Source organism: Aspergillus flavus, chromosome 5 (genome assembly GCF_009017415.1).
Source record: "Aspergillus flavus chromosome 5, complete sequence".
Taxonomy (NCBI): Eukaryota; Fungi; Ascomycota; class Eurotiomycetes; order Eurotiales; family Aspergillaceae; genus Aspergillus; species Aspergillus flavus.
The window spans coordinates 1,411,168-1,427,423 of NC_092408.1; the positions used below are offsets into that span (position 1 = coordinate 1,411,168).

At 47.8% G+C, this 16,256-nt stretch overlaps 8 protein-coding genes across 8 annotated transcripts; 3 read left to right on the top strand and 5 right to left on the bottom strand.

Moving 5' to 3' along the window:
* Window positions 1-156: 156 nt before the first annotated feature.
* Window positions 157-461, bottom strand: F9C07_6435 (uncharacterized protein; the record flags this gene model as incomplete). The annotated part of the gene is made up of 2 exons (XM_071511464.1): window positions 157-173; window positions 194-461. 2 exons carry the CDS (start codon window positions 459-461, stop codon window positions 157-159), a joined length of 285 nt encoding a protein of 94 aa, XP_071364361.1.
* Window positions 449-1,604, bottom strand: F9C07_2284689 (uncharacterized protein; the record flags this gene model as incomplete). Its single annotated transcript, XM_071510715.1, has 2 exons — window positions 449-573; window positions 1,457-1,604. 2 exons carry the CDS (start codon window positions 1,602-1,604, stop codon window positions 512-514), a joined length of 210 nt encoding a protein of 69 aa, XP_071364362.1. The 3' UTR covers window positions 449-511.
* Window positions 1,605-2,087: 483 nt separating this feature from the next.
* F9C07_6433 (uncharacterized protein) lies at window positions 2,088-3,255 on the top strand (the record flags this gene model as incomplete). Its single annotated transcript, XM_071511463.1, has 2 exons — window positions 2,088-2,431; window positions 2,528-3,255. The coding sequence occupies exons 1-2, from the start codon at window positions 2,164-2,166 to the stop codon at window positions 3,253-3,255; spliced, it is 996 nt and encodes a 331-aa protein (XP_071364363.1). The 5' UTR covers window positions 2,088-2,163.
* A 1,740-nt stretch (window positions 3,256-4,995) lies between these two features.
* On the top strand, window positions 4,996-6,144 carry F9C07_6432 (uncharacterized protein; the record flags this gene model as incomplete). The annotated part of the gene is made up of 3 exons (XM_041286316.2): window positions 4,996-5,275; window positions 5,356-5,586; window positions 5,666-6,144. 3 exons carry the CDS (start codon window positions 4,996-4,998, stop codon window positions 6,142-6,144), a joined length of 990 nt encoding a protein of 329 aa, XP_041147477.2.
* Window positions 6,145-8,526: 2,382 nt separating this feature from the next.
* Window positions 8,527-10,196, bottom strand: F9C07_1641037 (threonine dehydrogenase). Its single transcript, XM_041292772.2, has 4 exons — window positions 9,784-10,196; window positions 9,017-9,714; window positions 8,858-8,963; window positions 8,527-8,809 (listed from the first exon to the last, which is right to left on the bottom strand). The coding sequence occupies exons 1-4, from the start codon at window positions 9,920-9,922 to the stop codon at window positions 8,655-8,657; spliced, it is 1,098 nt and encodes a 365-aa protein (XP_041147478.1). The 5' UTR covers window positions 9,923-10,196; the 3' UTR covers window positions 8,527-8,654.
* A 275-nt stretch (window positions 10,197-10,471) lies between these two features.
* F9C07_6430 (putative 2-hydroxyphytanoyl-CoA lyase) lies at window positions 10,472-12,444 on the bottom strand (the record flags this gene model as incomplete). Its single annotated transcript, XM_041292773.1, has 4 exons — window positions 10,472-11,578; window positions 11,636-11,832; window positions 11,896-12,128; window positions 12,188-12,444. 4 exons carry the CDS (start codon window positions 12,442-12,444, stop codon window positions 10,472-10,474), a joined length of 1,794 nt encoding a protein of 597 aa, XP_041147479.1.
* Window positions 12,445-12,899: 455 nt separating this feature from the next.
* On the bottom strand, window positions 12,900-14,277 carry F9C07_2233951 (uncharacterized protein; the record flags this gene model as incomplete). Its single annotated transcript, XM_041292774.2, has 4 exons — window positions 12,900-13,242; window positions 13,298-13,348; window positions 13,402-13,460; window positions 13,510-14,277. The coding sequence occupies 4 exons, from the start codon at window positions 14,275-14,277 to the stop codon at window positions 12,900-12,902; spliced, it is 1,221 nt and encodes a 406-aa protein (XP_041147480.2).
* A 1,272-nt stretch (window positions 14,278-15,549) lies between these two features.
* F9C07_6428 (uncharacterized protein) lies at window positions 15,550-16,215 on the top strand (the record flags this gene model as incomplete). Its single annotated transcript, XM_041286317.1, has 1 exon — window positions 15,550-16,215. One exon carries the CDS (start codon window positions 15,550-15,552, stop codon window positions 16,213-16,215), a length of 666 nt encoding a protein of 221 aa, XP_041147481.1.
* Window positions 16,216-16,256: the final 41 nt, after the last annotated feature.

A 16,256-nucleotide genomic window follows, 5' to 3' on the forward strand; every position in this document is an offset into this window, starting at 1 on the left:
GGATCATTGATGGAACGAATCAAGTCATGGAGAATGTCCTCCGCTAGGTAGGGGTTTGTAGAAAGTGCGTTGTCTGCGTCCGGTGCTATCTCGCCGTCTGCATGTATGAGCGAGACGCAGTGCATGAGAATAATGTGCGGGACGGCGGACCTCGCTCTAGAAAGATACTCTGTTATGGTTATTGCGAACCTGTCCTTTTCCTTCGAGGACGTGAACTTGCTCATGAGAATGTCTTCATTCCAATGCATGTGCTTGGCCCACGGGGAGAAGGCGAATCGATCATCGATTGGCATGGATTCAAGAACATCAATAGCCTCAATTGGAAAAGTTTCTTGACTCTTCAGGATCACTAGTATATGCTCGCGACAATTAGCCTCTTTGCTAGCTGCCAGTCGTGCAGCCAATGATTTCAGCAACTCCTGTGGTAAATTCGGTTGCCTTTGCCGTGCCAATCCCCTCATTAAATCATCGAAGAAATATGTATCACCAAGCAAAACAGGTAGATCTTCAATCAAGAGGAATACTTGTTAGCATTTATACCCTCCCGAGATTTCATGTCTTTGGATTCAATGACTGAAAGATTAATGCAAGATTCGTCCATCCTTAGCTGCTCTCTAGACAACCGGACGATTTCAAGACGGCGTCCTGTCTCATAATACTGGGTAAGCTTGATATCAGCGCTGAGCCTTCTGGCTTCATGGCAGCTTTGCTATGCAGCTTCCACTCTCCCTTGTTACTCAAAAAGACCAATTTTGAAAAACGTGACTTCGCTTTAGGGCTTATCCATTTGGGGATGTTTGTGGTCGTCCCAATCGAATTGACCCATTTTACCGTGCCCTTGCTTGTCAAGGCTGTCGGCAGAGTTGATTCGACCACTTCCTCCACATTCAGTCTAGTATATTCATCTCTTGTAACCCATGCTTTTTTCTACTCTGCCCTCTATCTTATGCGCCGATCCCAGGGCTGAACCAAATATAAATAAGGCCTATCTCGTTTTAGTTTCATGATTGCCATTTCCAGTTAATCTACCCAGGAGTTGTATAGAAGAATCTGTAGATAGTCAATAGTCTGTCGAGTACTCCCTATGTTCAAAGTGAGGTCGACTCGACAGAGATATATATATGATGTTGAAACTGAGAAGGAATCCACCAGCAGACTCCACGATTCTCACGGAAGCCAACTACTCGGTTGGATATATATGTAAGGTTCAGTCAGGTTCGTGACCTAGTATAACAAAAACAATTAATCGATTCTGAAGTATATAAGTTTTTAGGGTTCACCCTATCGACCATGACTTTAGCAGACCCATGATGGCTATTGTGCATGAACAATAGATGTGGGAACACTCTGTCATGTCCTGCGGGAACATTGAAACTACTTGGCTCATCTGTTTATATAGAGTCATAAATGGCAGTTTTTCGGGCATGAAGATGTGATTGTTGACTCGTGCGCTCACCCCGCGTAGATCTCTTCAGATCCACGCACTGAGCTCCCAACGTTCTTATCTCAATAAGAAAGGTAAGTGGGACCGCAGCAATCTCAGCGGTTGAAGCCGACAAATCAGGGTTTACTGCGGGTCGCTTGATGCTAGCTTCGGTCAGCATATTGTGAGGAAGATGCTCAACCCCTGAAAATCTGGGCAATTGTCTTCACCCTAATAATACGGATTATAGAGCGAAGAAATCTCATAAGCCGCAAAGGGGGGCTCATGGCCATCGGAAATCACCCGACATATGCCGAGAATCTGACAGGGCTAACAAGAAAAGGCAATTAATCAAACTTATTGCCAAAGTGTTAAGCTAAACTTGTTAAGTCTCGTATAACGGCGCCAACTATACCGCAACAGACTTAACCTCCCAACGCCAAGAAAGGCTGAGGAAAATTAGAGCTCCCTTCAGACGTGCCCATTGGTGCGTTCCATCATCCAAGGCACTAGCTAATCCTCCTGCTTGGCCCCCAATCGCACCCAGTTTCTGTCCATGAAGAGGAAACAGTTAGCCCCAAGATGATCTTGATACAAGCGAACCCTTTAATAGGCGAAGAGAGCCCCGTGCAGGATCCTGCGAGGGTCGAGGATTTTATAACTTGATCGGCGTGCGCTGTCAATCCCTCCGTCCGTATGTCTTGACCCGGTCAAACACGTCAGCCATATTTTTCTACGTGATGGCATATTCGCCCCTGCGGACCCTCGTTGGTCTCGTAGCAGTCTTCCACTTCTTCATACCAGCGCTGTCGCTGGAAGTGACGGACGCCTCAAAATGTCGCGGAGAGTGCGGTGATAGGAAAAACACTCTTACGACTGACCTCGTCTGTCAAGATTCCTCATTCAACACGACTGCAAATGGAATCACAATGAAAAACTGTCTCCTTTGCGAAAGCACAGGCACGACGTACCTAAACAATCACTCGGGCGATCTCTGGGATTTCCTGTGTATGTACTATCTTGACCACCTTTCTCCCTTCGTCCATACCCCAAGAAGCATACCACTCCACCTATAACACAGCCCCAAAACTAACCTCCATGAAGTCATTCAAAAATACACTCTCCAAACCTGCCTCTACGACGGCGCATCGGAAACCTCCATCTCCGGCTGTGAAGACAACTGCCTTCCACTGCGCTCAATCTTTAAGGACCTCTGGTACAAAACCAATCATACGGAAGAGCTCTACTACTATTGCAGCGATGTCTTCACGCAATACGCAAGTGACTGCGCCACCTGCCTCCGGTCCAAATCCGGATCCGTGATTCTCGGCAATTTTATGGATAATATGGATTCGGCGTGTGAGACGAAACCCAATGCGTCTGCGGGTGAGACAATCACGCTTCGACGACCACTTTTTGATTTGTCGACTGCTACGTCTAATACTACCTCCACGACTACCTCATCCGCGACGGCGACGGGAACAGGGGATAACGGGGGTGGTGGAGCAGCCAGTTCCTCGAGCTTGTCAACTGGGGCCAAGGCGGGTATTGGCGTCGGTGCAGGCGTGGGTGGGTTGATGATTTTGGGTGCTGCGGCTTGGTTATTGCTTGCACGACGGAGAAGAGGGGCTGCACAGGGAGGCGCACATCAGTATGAGCCGCCAATGGAGCAGGGGCCTGCGTCAGAGCTTTCGTACGGTGCTGGAGCGCCTGTCGAGCAAGCTACTGTCAAGCAGTTCGGGGAGCTAGCGGCTGTGGAGAGGACGGAGGTTGAGTTAGATGGTGGGAATGGAGGGCTTAGAAGAGGAGGTAATGCGGTGGAGCTGCCTTGATGAATGTATGGGCGTGGTGTTTGGACTGCACCGTTTAATGATTATTCGACTACTTAATTGAGCTCAGGTGCATTATTGTTCCCTATATACATGAGCGTAAAACGAAGTTAAAACTTCGTTCGGACACAGCCCATCTGTCACTACAAAGTTTTTAATGGTAAACATTGGAGAAGGCATTGAATCCCTACATTCTGGAAACAGATTCGGATGGGTATCTAAAAGCACAGACAACGGTCGACAATAGGGTGTGCTATATTTGTTCATGCTAGAGAGTTGGATTCCGATTCAATACAACTTAGTAATGACCCTCGATGAAAGACATCGGCCTAAAGAACAGCTCGTCGAATGAGTACATAACCCATCAAAGTAGCATTGACAAAGTTAATGTTCGCTGATTGATGTTTCAGCATATTGTCGTCATATAAGCTATTATAAGGTTAGCAGGCGTGCAGTGAGGAAGACCCACTGAGACGGTCGCCACGATAGCCATCAATTGTGTAGTTATATGTTCGTCACGGCGACAAGGTCCCAGCTGAACTGTCAGGGATAGTTTCTGCTGTCTGTACTCCGTATATGGGTGTCCACTAACTTCTCACGTCAGGACAGATCCTTTGGATCCGATGTATGTATGTCTGGGGAATGTTGTTATCAAGTAAACGCGCAAAAGACTAATTCATGGCTCACTATGATATTAAGATGTGGTTTAAGTCATCCTGAGCTGCAAGTATCAAATATTTTATACATGTATGGAACATATATCATTACTGTCCGTGAAGCAGAAATCAATCCCGATAGACCTTCCATGCCGTTGGCTCATGCCTCTCCTCCCTCAACTGCTACAATCTAAGCTGAAGAATCGAGCGAAGATAACCCTACGTTTATGTTCCTTTTCCCACGGTTAGGCCTGCGCGTAATGGCCGCCACCAGAAAAGGCAACCAGGCCTTTATTGGAATGCAAGGGATCTGGGAGTGGAGATAGTATGATTGGCGAGCTTGTGTACTTTAAGTGGAGAAGCCCGGTGCACGGATGACACTTAGATTATGTACATTCTCCTTGCGTAGCACGCGGAAGCCCGGATTTCTCATGCCGTTAGTGAAATCCATGGCATGTGTAGGGCCTAATGTGAGTGCTGCCATTTTACGGATCGCGGTACCGTGCCTCTTGAGATGACACATTTGCTCCAGATTCGGATCCACACTCCCAGGAAACAAGATGAATAAGCATTGTGCCACAGACCAGATTAAATGTTCCAGCTGCACCATAAGCCACTTATAAATAAATCACTGGGAAGCGCTGAACCGGTCAGTGAGAAAGAAAGAACAACATCGTAAGGCTGTGCTCCTGGTTGAAAACATCGGAATAAATCAGCTCATTTGAGAATGGATCAACGCCGTATTCAACCCAACCAATGACACCAGAAGAGCCCCCAACGCCAAGAAATACTCCAGAAAAGATGGGTAGCCTGATTGGTTCCGGCGTCAACATACACTTTACGCTGCGCCTCAGCCGTGGTGTGGATATTCTTTGTGTCTACCCTGAAACCCTGAGTCGCCGCAGGGTCGCGGTAGACGTGGAGCCACTGTTATTCTCACAGTGAACTAAATAACCCGCTGGGGCCCAAATGAAAGTCACAAGATGATCGGCATATATTACGAATTCGCAATCCCAATCTCACTTCCAACCCAAGGCCGCGAATCTCACCCGACTACACCCCCCGGGCCATATCCTATGTACACATAATGACCTATCCATTATCACGGACGACGAGGATTCTGCTCCTCGGACTTCTGGCCCTCACCTACCTTTTCCCGCCCGTACATTCTCTAGCCACGATCGCCAAGTCGAAATGCATTAAAAGTTGCGGAGACACTCGGAAAACGTCCGCCGATGACCTCGTCTGTCCGGATTCGGCCTATAATAACACCCAGAAAGGGAGGACCGTGAAAGATTGTCTATTATGTCAAAGTACCGGAACGGCATACATCAACGACGAGAGGAATGATATTTATACCTTCTTAGGTACGTGGCCGGATGGCCAGCCCATGACTCTGTCCACGAGACTTTCGACATAATTTAACGATCGATCTAACTGGAAATAGTTACCCAAAAGTACACCGTTCAGACCTGCCTATTTGATCGCAATGACTCCTCTATATCAGGCTGCCAGGACGATTGTATACCCCTAAGAAGCGTCTACAAGACCAACTGGTACGGCGGCAGCAACTTCACCCCGATTTATACATATTGCGACGACGCCGGGTTCCAACAGTATGCCGATAAGTGTGAATCGTGTCTACGGGGTAAAAACGGGACGTATATTCTCGGGAACTGTGAGTTTATCCTCGGCACACAATTGGGGGATATTACATGGATCATGAACAAACCACTAACAATGAATCAATATTTCAGTCATCGACAATATGGTTTCGGCTTGTACGAATAAACCGAATGCCTCGGAAGGCGAGATTGTCACCCTCCGCCAACCCATTTTTCAGGTTCCTGCGTCAGAAGCGGTGCCTGACGAAAGCGAGTCCTCGAGCGGGTTATCGACAGGTGCGAAGGCTGGTATCGGTGTTGGTGTTGGTGTCGGCGGACTGTTGATTGTCGGGGCTTTGGGTTGGTTTTTCTGCCTCCGGAAGAGGTCCAAGAAGGTCGATGCTCATCAGTATGAGCGGCCTTGGCAGCAGGAGAATCCGGATGCTCCTGTGCTGTCGCCTGATCCCCGGAGTGGACCGCCGAGTGAGATGCCCGCTGAGGCAGTTGTGAAGGGCCCGACGGAATTAGAGGGGGAAGGTAATGCAAAAGCAAATGTGGGCTCCGGGGGTAATGAAGGTGGGTATGCAAAGGATAAGAAAGAGACACCGTCACAGCTTGTGGAACTGCCGTAATGAATGATACCCGGTTAGGATCAGAATCGAAGAGGAGTGGTATATGTAGATATAGGTTACGAGTTGCATCGTCGATGCATCGGGCTTCGAGACCATGTCTAAGTGGTTCATATAGATGAGTGTGGCAGCATCGCAGGTGCAAAAAAGACACGTCGAAGAGCCCTCACTTGAATACTACTAATACATGTCACGACTATATTAAATTTGGCATATTCTGTATGAACTAGAAAACGGCATTTTCAACGCTTCTGAAAATGCTGTCAAGGCCAAATGGGGCTCTTGGATCACCCTGTAAAGGCATACATAGCACACAATCGTTTTGCCCCGGCATCGATAACCCCTTCTATAGCCTTTTCCTAGAGCGTAATATCGACCGGAACCATGACCGTTCCGGGCCTAACGATGAGACCAAAATGAGTGTTGCAGCCTTAGTGTAGTAGTTGTTTCCATTTTTTGAACAGTATCAAACTGGAAAGATGAAGAGAACCATTTCTAGTCACGACAAGCTAAACCTTAGCTCCATTCATGTTATCGACTCCCGTAGTCGCACGTACAATTTACCTTGGTGATACAGATAGATAAAAGGAGAATATCACTCGAGATACCAAGGAGCTTGATCATAGAGCAGATAAATAGACAAATTTATGCCATATATTGAACAAGTGACTCGAAGCGCGGTTGAACATAACTGGATGTCGTTGTCATGGATAACTGAGTGTAGAATGAGCACCATCTGAGAGCACTTTGACTCCTATTATATGCACATTACTGGGCATTTTATGAGCCACCCACTTGAATTATAGTATTGCCACATAGTTGGCGTGAATCACGTGTGTTGACAACAAGTTAAACGTCGATACTTTGTCACCGAGTTTCCTACGGTGTATTGCCTACTGATAGCCTCCCTCGAACTGCAATCAATTGAAAGTTCAGCATGTCAGACAAAGGCCCCAGCCAAGTACAACCAACAGACGAGAGTCCTTGCCTTGAGCGAATCGATCCAGGTGGGAATGTCATTCTTTCTGTTGAAGGTCAGAGTACAGCGCGATTTTCTTGTGTCCTCCAAGATTCTAAGCATGGCGTCGCCGGTGTTTACAAAGTTATTTAGTCCCAACTTCTCCGAGGGTATGCAGATGGAATTCTCTAGTTGCCCTATACTATCCCTTCATGAAGATGATATGGCAGCAATGAGGACAATCACAAGAATCCTTCATTACCAAGAGCCAACACCGGCAAGTCCAATAACTGCAGAGACATTCGCAACTCTCGCCTATCATTGCAATAAGTATGATTGCACCAGGGCTATCTGGCCTTGGACTTTCAAATGGTTTAATGACTTTCAATCTATTACGACTGCAGAGGAATATGGCTATCTTCTTGCTGCCCATTTCTTTCGGTCTGTAGAGCAGTTCCACAGAATATCGGCGAGGGTTCAGGTCCAGCTTTCTCCAGCTTTCTCCTAATTTCTCTGCTCAGTGGGAGACGGTGCAAACTATCGACCTTTTACCTGAACCTGTTCAAAGTGAGACTTACTCCGTACACATCCGGGAAAAACCATCTTACAACCAACAGGCATATTGATGGATCGAATCGAGACTTTACTGAACCAAATACACGTGGAGCTACAGGCCGTGGAGCATTTACTAAGAAGCAACCAAACATGCTACGCAACGGGGGGCTTGGTATGCACGAATTGTGGGAGAACCCCCCCAAGTGGAGCACGACAGTGCCGTCCCTGCAAGAACACCGACCTAATCACCAAGTACTGCAATAGCGACAGTCGTATAGCAGATTATTTTGCAGCTTTAACGACAGCAAGACTCTGGTCATCTGTTGAGCCCTTCCCATCTTGTTCTGCAGCTGAAATTGCATCACGCATATCTCAAGCAAAGGAGTTCCTCAGGCACAGTTGTCAAGCATCCGCCGGCCCGCTCAAGCCAGAATTGAATATGCTAGTAATGAGGGTTACTGGGATCAAACACAATACCAAAGGATTGGATCTGTACTCTCTTTATTAGACCTCGCCCAGGGTTCCTATTACATATATGACTAAATCATATGTATGAATGGGGATAATCCAGATTGGACTTTTGAAGGATATGTAGTTCTGATATTCATTTTGCCAACGAACAGAGAAACAGATGCTTCCCCTAATTTTGACCAATCGAAGATGGGGGGTGTTTTACTGGGACTTTTTCTAGCCGGGCTTGCGTTGTCACGGGGGATCTATTATACAGGGTAGATAGCCTGTCAACTAGGGAATGATTCGTGGCCAAGGAAGACATGTCCAGTGTTTCTAGGTATCAAGAAATCCACATTTAGTTGTATTGGTAAGTTTCTAAGCTCATGTTCTTGTTTTAAATACCTCAGCATCCGACTAGTCGCTAATTGAAGAAATACTACCATATAATACCTGGAATATTGACTCCAAAGTCCATCGGTCCATCATGGTCAACTTGAAAACATCATAAATACACCATAACTGGCCAGGCGAATCCCTACGGTAGTAGTTAAAGTGTCGAATCTCTCGATGGCAGTTCCCCTGCCGTCGCCACAATTTTTATATGCTCATCTGGGTTCTGAAGGAGCGTTTTGAAGCCCTTCTCCACGAGTTCTTCCAACGCAATACGCCGCGTTATCATGCGCTCCACACCGGCAAATCTTCCTGTCTCATAGTTAGCCGTGCTCAATAGCATATAATTTCTATCAATACCTTCCGTAAATGCAGCCACAGTAGCTTTAAAGTCAGCGTCATCATAAGCCAGGAAAGACTTATATGTCAATTCCTTCCGCATAAAATACATAGCTGGCAATGAGATCTGCAAAACAAATTAGCGACATATGCAGCAAATAAATATCAAAGTAGTCATACTGCAGATTTCGGCACCGCCAGATTTACATATAAACCATGAAACCTCAGGCTATCACACGCAGCTTCTAGCCCTTTCTGGGATCCAGCACAATCAAACACCAACCCTATACCACTTCCATTCGAGAGACTCCTACACTCCGAACCCACATTGACCTCGATCGGATCAAAAGTAGCCTGCACTAGATCTTGGAGGAACTCCCTGCGACGACGGGCTGTTTCAGAGACGTAGATCTGATCTGCGCCCCATGCCCTTAACACAAAAACCGTGGCTACACCTACCGGGCCACCACCTATAACCAGAATAGGTAGACCCTTGAAGCCCTTGACACCGGAGCATCGAACGGCATGCCAGGCCACAGCGAGGGGCTCAATAAGGGTAGCTGTGGCCATGTCAATATTGTCAGGGATCTGATGAAGCATAGCCGGTGGCACGGCAACTTTCTCAGAGAAGCCACCCCCTCCTCCGGAGAGGCCTAGGAAGCCTAGGGACTGGCAGCAGTTCGTGACGGATGAAGTACATGCCGTGCAGGATGAACAATAGTATCGAGGGTCGACGATGACTGCCTGTCCCGGGGAAAGTGACGATGTCGATGGCGCTTGAATAATGCGTCCAGAGAGCTCATGGCCAAGCGTTACTGGGAGAATATCGCCAGTGAGGGGGTGTGGTCCGGTGCGTGTGTGGGGTATCGACATAGGGCCTTGGAAGCGGTTAGTCATATGTAGCTGTCGAAGAATTGAGGTCGGAGGTAATATGGTCTAGACCTTACCTTGAACATATTCGTTGATATCACTTCCACATATCCCGCACCACTCGACTTGGACTAGGGCTTTTTCATCTGATCCTTGGGGGGTTTCGACCTCTTCGATGCGGATGTCTCTGGCTGCGTAGAATCGCGCTGCTTTCATTTTGGCTATTGGAGTGTAAAAGACCTTTTGCTGGAATCAAGAATTCAGACGATAATTTTGTGAGCTATAGAGACTCTAATTCAACCCAGCAAAACGCATTGGGGCTGTCGTGACTAAGAGTATTTGTTTCTAGACATACCGTAGCTAGACTAGCCCGAAACGGTGTCTCGGCCCTCGGCCATCAAAGATCACAGAAGCTTGCCTTTGGTCATTTTGCATAGCCGAATACCTGGTCCATTGCGGAGACTGGCGCCTTGACTGACAAAGCAAACCTGACATAGTTCACTGCGAGTTAATGAGGTCAGTTGGGGGTACGTAAATGTATGTACCCTAGGGATATCTCCAGAGTATACAAATCATTACTGTTTTAATCAGTCAATGGATTCCTAAACATCATTACTACCCTCTGGTCAAGCTTGCTAGAGTTATGGACCCAAACAAAATCACACTCTTCTTCGGACTCAATGAAGCTAATATATGGAACCTCGTTAAGCCCTGTCACCCTCACCTGAGCAAACAAGCATCCCACGATCTGACAAGAATATTTCCTCAAGATTTATAATATGCTCTGGGGACATTGTCATAATAAGGAACAACCACCATTCCAGGCTCATCAGTCTGACCGACCATAGAGACAGTAATAGGATGAATAGGCTTATCATCCACGACCAGCTCTATGCAAGTCGGCCCACTTTGGTCCAGCAATTTTACAAACGCAGGGGACATATCATCAATTGACTGTATCTTCGCACTAGCATTCCCCAATGCCTTCGCCACGAGACTGTAATCCGTGACGGGACTCAAATGGCTGACAGGGCGTGTAGGAGTCTTAGTACCATAAATCAGATCCTGCCCATTGGAGCTCATTCCCCAGCAGTAGTTATTGACTACAATCGTCATGATATTCAGATTGTGTCGTTTGTAAGTATCGAGATCCATAAAATGGAACCCGGCCGATCCATCGCCGTGCAGATTAATTACCGTCTGATCAGGGCATGCAACGGCTGCTCCAAGGGCATATCCGAAACCATTGCCCAAGAATCCAAGTCCTCCTGACGACTTAACTATCGCGCTGGGCGAGCAAGTGGATATCATTTCACCTGCCCAAAGTGGTGCTTCGCCGCCATCAAGAATAATGATGCTTTCCTTTGGAACAAAGGTTAAGAGATGTTTAAGTGCGTGGTATGGATGGAGACGTCCTGATGGCTGGACTTCTGCTTGTTGTTCATAAGGGGACGGCAGGCTCTTAAGACCGAGTACATCATCCACCCACTTGGTGTCAACGGAGCCCTGGAATGAGGCAGTCTCGAAGTGGCGGTTCAACCCAGCAGCGAACTGAGTAACGTCACAAATAGCTCCTAGGTCAACAGGAAGTGTCCTGCCAATCTCTGCACCGTCTACGTCCACTTGGACTAGCTTGCAGTCCTTGTCGGGTATAATTGCACCAGATCGACCGCCAAGGAACATACCAGTCCTAGCACCCAAGAGTAAAATGAGATCTGGCCGCTGTATACCAACGTGCGGTAAAAGGGCAAGGGCGCTGCTGGCCCCTCCATTCAAGGCAAATTGTGAGGGGAAGAAAGATATTTTGCACTTCGTCGTATCGAAAATTGGCATGTGGCATGTTTCCGAGAGCTTCATGAGGCTTTCTGCTGCCTTGTACATGGATGCACTATTAGCCACAATACGAAAAATAGTAGGAAAGCACTATACCTCCTTAGAATTGCCTCCTGTTCCCAGGATAATCACGGGCCTTTTGGCAGCGTTCAGTAGTTCCACTGTCCCTTCAATTGCTGCGGTGTGTGGACCAGGTCCATATGGGAAAGGCGATGAAACCGATCCCCAGGATATTAAAGGTTTATGTACAGGCGTGAATAACACATCAATCGGGAAGTCAAGCAGGACAGGGCCTATTGATAGTAAGTATCTAAATTGTAAGAATTACTCGGGGTCAACACCGTTCAAACACCTACCAGGAGCACCAGAGAGCGCAACCCCCATAGCATACTTCACAATTCGTGGAGTATCTTCTGGGTTCGTCATCCGATAGGCAAACTTTGTCAGCGGGCGAGAGACGACAACCTGGTCAATAATTCCCTGGAGGGAATTATTCTCCGCATCGCGAGTTGGAGGGGAGGATGTTATGCAGAGAATTGGTGACCGATCGGCCAGAGCCGTCGCCAGACCAGGGATACCATTGGAGAAGCTTTGGAATCAGGTCAGCTGTAGTCAGTCAAAAGAAGATTAAGTGATTAACATGCGCACCCGCTGTTTGCAGTGATGAAGCAAACGCCGATCTTTTTAGAGAATTTGGCGTAGCTTTCGGCTGCCTGGACAGCGACTGTCTCGTGTCGGGTATCGATCAACCGGATCTGAGAAGCTTCACAACCCTGGAGAAATGCGTCGAGATGTCCACCATGTAGACCAAAGGCTACCTCGACTCCGAGGTGTTTGAGCGTCTGCGCGAGGAGATCGCCGCCATTTAGCTCACCGTTGTGGTCATTTAGCGCAAACCCAGCCATTTTGGGTGACTTAATTCGTATAATGTACCTGGAGCAGTTGCGTGGAATCTGTAATGGGGTATAAAGTATAACTTCTATGTTCATATATAAGTAGCTATTTCCCATCGGTGCTTCTGACCACCCGTCGGAGTCTCTCTGGTCCTCCTTGGCATTTACCCGAGGTATTAACAATGCGGAAATAGAAGAGCAAGGCTGACTACGCCAAACTGACTTCGCAACACTGACAAAGTGTAGCTGACACCCCTAGCTCAACGATTGCCGCTAATACATTCGTTAATTGGCAGCCTAGATGCAGACATACCCACAGTGGATACTGCGGAGAAGTGACCAAGTCACTTGAAGATGAAGTGGCGAATATGCAATTGCTATGGTCTTAAGGGATAAAGATTCGTCATATCGACATTTGCTACCTCTTTGACAGCCGACAATGCATGCATGGGAAAATTCAAATAGAATCAATAGCCAACAACTCCCCCTGACTCAATAAACCCATTTGGATCCAGAGAACTAATCAGTATACTTGACGAGGCCTGTAAGCGTCCTTCCAGTGAGGACATTGGTCCATTCGCAACAAGCATCTTGAGTGCAGGGTTCGAACGAAATTGCCATGACTTTAAGTCGTAATAAACGTTGTTGAATTCGATCGAAAATTGAAACCTGCCTTCTTCTTCGTGGTACCTGTAGGCATCTCGAATCTGATATGGCCAACTCAGCTGGATTTCTTCCGCATAATGCGCCGCTTCTGCTTCAGAAGTATGGGAGGTTTCGGAGGCGATTAAGTGGTCACGGAGGTTTGGCCTAATCTCTGATTAGTACGCGAGATTCAAGAATATTCCTACTTCCTAATTCTCACCACACGAAAAAGTCGATAATACACGCGTGAGTCACGAGGGTTTGCATGGTACTATTGTTACGCACTACTCAGCTTCATATCGACGGAAGAGGGCTGGTACGTACGTGGGGAACATGAAAGACGGAACCTGGCCAGTGGAGTGCCCCGGGGACCCGTTCTTCGACTACTCAATGTTACAATAAATATGCAAAGGGTTACTTGTTTCGACCCACCATCAGCATGGATCGCATTAGGCGCAAGATAGCCAGGCGCTCCACAGGGCCAGTGCGGTGAAATAGGCCTTGGTCTAGAGCTCTGAGAAAGTTCCAGGCACGGTCGAGTGGCTTCTCCTCCTTGATAGTATCCCATCCGTGTAAGATGGCCCGAATAGTCAAGTCATCGTCATCAGCAGCAGAAGTTGTCAGTGGGCCACCACTGAGGACGTGAATCAGGGACTCATTCAGAACCTGGAAGTAATTCATCTGGCCATCCCCACTGGCTAGATTGCTATATGGAGCAGCAAAATCTTTTCTCTTATTGTTCGTTTGGAATTGACTGGCACGGTTCATATTGAGAGATATATCTTCTAGCTCGAGCGTGTATTCCATCTGCATTCTGCGGTTATTGAGTCTTTGTGTCGTTTCATGCTCAGCTACGGACGGCGAGTTATTCTCTGTTACCGGGGTATCTCTAGGCACGATCTCGGCGATGGGGGAACGCGTTATGGACGCGGAGGTCGTGTCAAGGGCAGTTCCCAGGGCTGTATTGGCTTGCCGTATCGCCCCCTTAAGCCGTTCTATCTCGAGTTGCTTTTCTTGCAGCTTCTGTAGTAGACTGCATTCAGAGCCCTCCTGGGATGCTTTGGTAAGCTCCTCAACAGTGGTCTCGAGGCGACTGATATATGCTTTGACACGTTCTCGGTGGTTTCTCTGGGCTTTGCGGTCCGTAATACGTTTCCGATCGACCTTAGTAGCGACCCGTTGGTTGCCGGATGTACTCATGGCTAGAATTAATTTGACTGCTCGGATAAGTAGAGAAACCTGGGGAAAGTTATCAATCGTCCTTCTCCGCACTAGATCCCGTCACGTGGAATCCGGGGTGAGGGGGTTGTGGGTTAGTGGGGCCTTGGAAGCATCTCAATTACCGTGATCTTGTCTTCACTTGCTCCTTGAGTGGGGAACTGGAATCAATGCAAAAGAACATTGGTGTCTAGAAGTCAACCTTTCGTCGAGGTGATGCTACTGGAGGGTACAGATGTTGACCATCGTACAGTGAACCCCCAGCCTGTCGCGTTGCGTCCCACACGGGCATCTTCACGTTGTGAGATTTCTCCTCATTGAGCTATGAACAAGAAGGCTCTCTTAGAGCTTATATACTTCCTGCGTCACTGATCGACTACGATTCACTCATGCTTGGCATCCTTCTGAATGGCATAGCTCTAACACCTGTTGTAGCTGAATGGTTGTAACCGGGCAGCTATGTGGAGGTGGTCGACGACTCACTCCACAGGGACTAGAGGTCAACTCCTAGGGACGGTAGCAGTTGGCAGATATCATCAAGTGTGGCAGCAGACCATTGATGAGCAATCGCAGTCAGCTTTTTTATTCTGACGATGCCAACGCCAGTCGTGGGTGCACTATATACGGTGCACCGCTGATAGTAACACCCGAAGACGTGCTTCTCTTTGATCTTTATCACACCACAAGGCGTTATACGCGAAACGCTTATACATATCGAGCATATTCCCACCTCATCCGTTAAACCTTGGGAATAATTCCCTTGAGACAGGAGTGAACAAGCATCCGCAGTCCTAGTAGAGCATGTAGGGCAGCACTGCGAAGAGGCGCTCCAATGTTACAGAATTGTGGAGACTCTAACAACCCAGATCTATGGTACGGAGTACTCCGTGGCCTTTTGACCCTTTCTACTCTTAGTGGTCATGAGCGCTTGAGCAACGTTCCTTGCGCACAGCGCAGATATCATAAACACGCTGCAGGCACCAAGGCATCAAGGCATCAATTTCCACGCGGGACGAACCGAACCGATGACCAGATTGGGGGTTTACTATTGTTACATGGTCAGCCCTAACCTATCAATAGTGTAAATGACTCACCTTGGGTCAGATGGGGAACATGGATTAAGCGGATATCCATAAAGCAGACTAATCACTTTTATTAGTTGCTTATGGTGTCCTCAAGGTCAGGTGACTAGCTCAGGGAAAACTAACACTGAAAATTTCTCTCAACTTTTCATCACGAACTTAGACCAACATCATGGCTCATGGACTCTTCCAGCTCAGCAACGGCCTCTACACCGGGCTCGCTGTTATCCTGCTCCTCCCCTGGACGCTGACCGCACTCGGTTTCACAGCCCTCAACGTACTGAACAGTAAAAGTACCTACCTCGAAATCATTGCGTCGAGCAGTCTTCTGACTTTCCTCATCTGTCGTCTCCTTGTTGCCTCTGCTCCGTCAACTAGCCAAGATGATACTATTGCTCGGTTCATCGCATCCGCAGACTATGGATCGCGCCGCGGCGCAGTCATTCTCTTTGGCCTGTGCTGCACCTGGCTATACGAGTTGCTTAACCAGGCGGTGCTGCTGTTTTTCATGACCATCTTTGGAAGTGTCATGGCCACTGCTATATACAATGATGCATTCACGGACAACAATGTTGATCCCGATGAGAGTACAACGGCCGTGTCGGTTGAGGTGAAAAAGTTCGAGGACATGGCTGGGTTTGATCCGACGGCGGTGTTTAAATTAATTCCGCCGCGGTTGTTGGTTTATCTTGTCGGACTGGTATGGTTGAACTTTCTGAGCTTGGGCGCTTATGTGCTGTGTCATGCGGCGGTTTCTTTGAAGAAGGTTTTGAGTTCGTCTGTAGCGGTGGGAAGGAACGTTACAGCTGGTGAGAAGAAGCTGGTTGCTGAACAGTAGATGGTGTATGGCAATTATGCGGCGTTACTGTCGCCTACACG

Bases quoted from the DNA above. Each gene is read 5' to 3' on its own strand.
- F9C07_1641037 (XM_041292772.2), bottom strand. From the start codon at position 9,922: ATGAAAGCAGCGCGATTCTACGCAGCCAGAGACATCCGCATCGAAGAG. The intron at 9,715-9,783 runs GTAAGGTCTAGA...ACCGCTTCCAAG, and splicing joins TATCAACGAATATGTTCAAG to GCCCTATGTCGATACCCCAC. The intron at 8,964-9,016 runs GTATGACTACTT...TTTGTTTTGCAG, and splicing joins TGGCGGTGCCGAAATCTGCA to ATCTCATTGCCAGCTATGTA.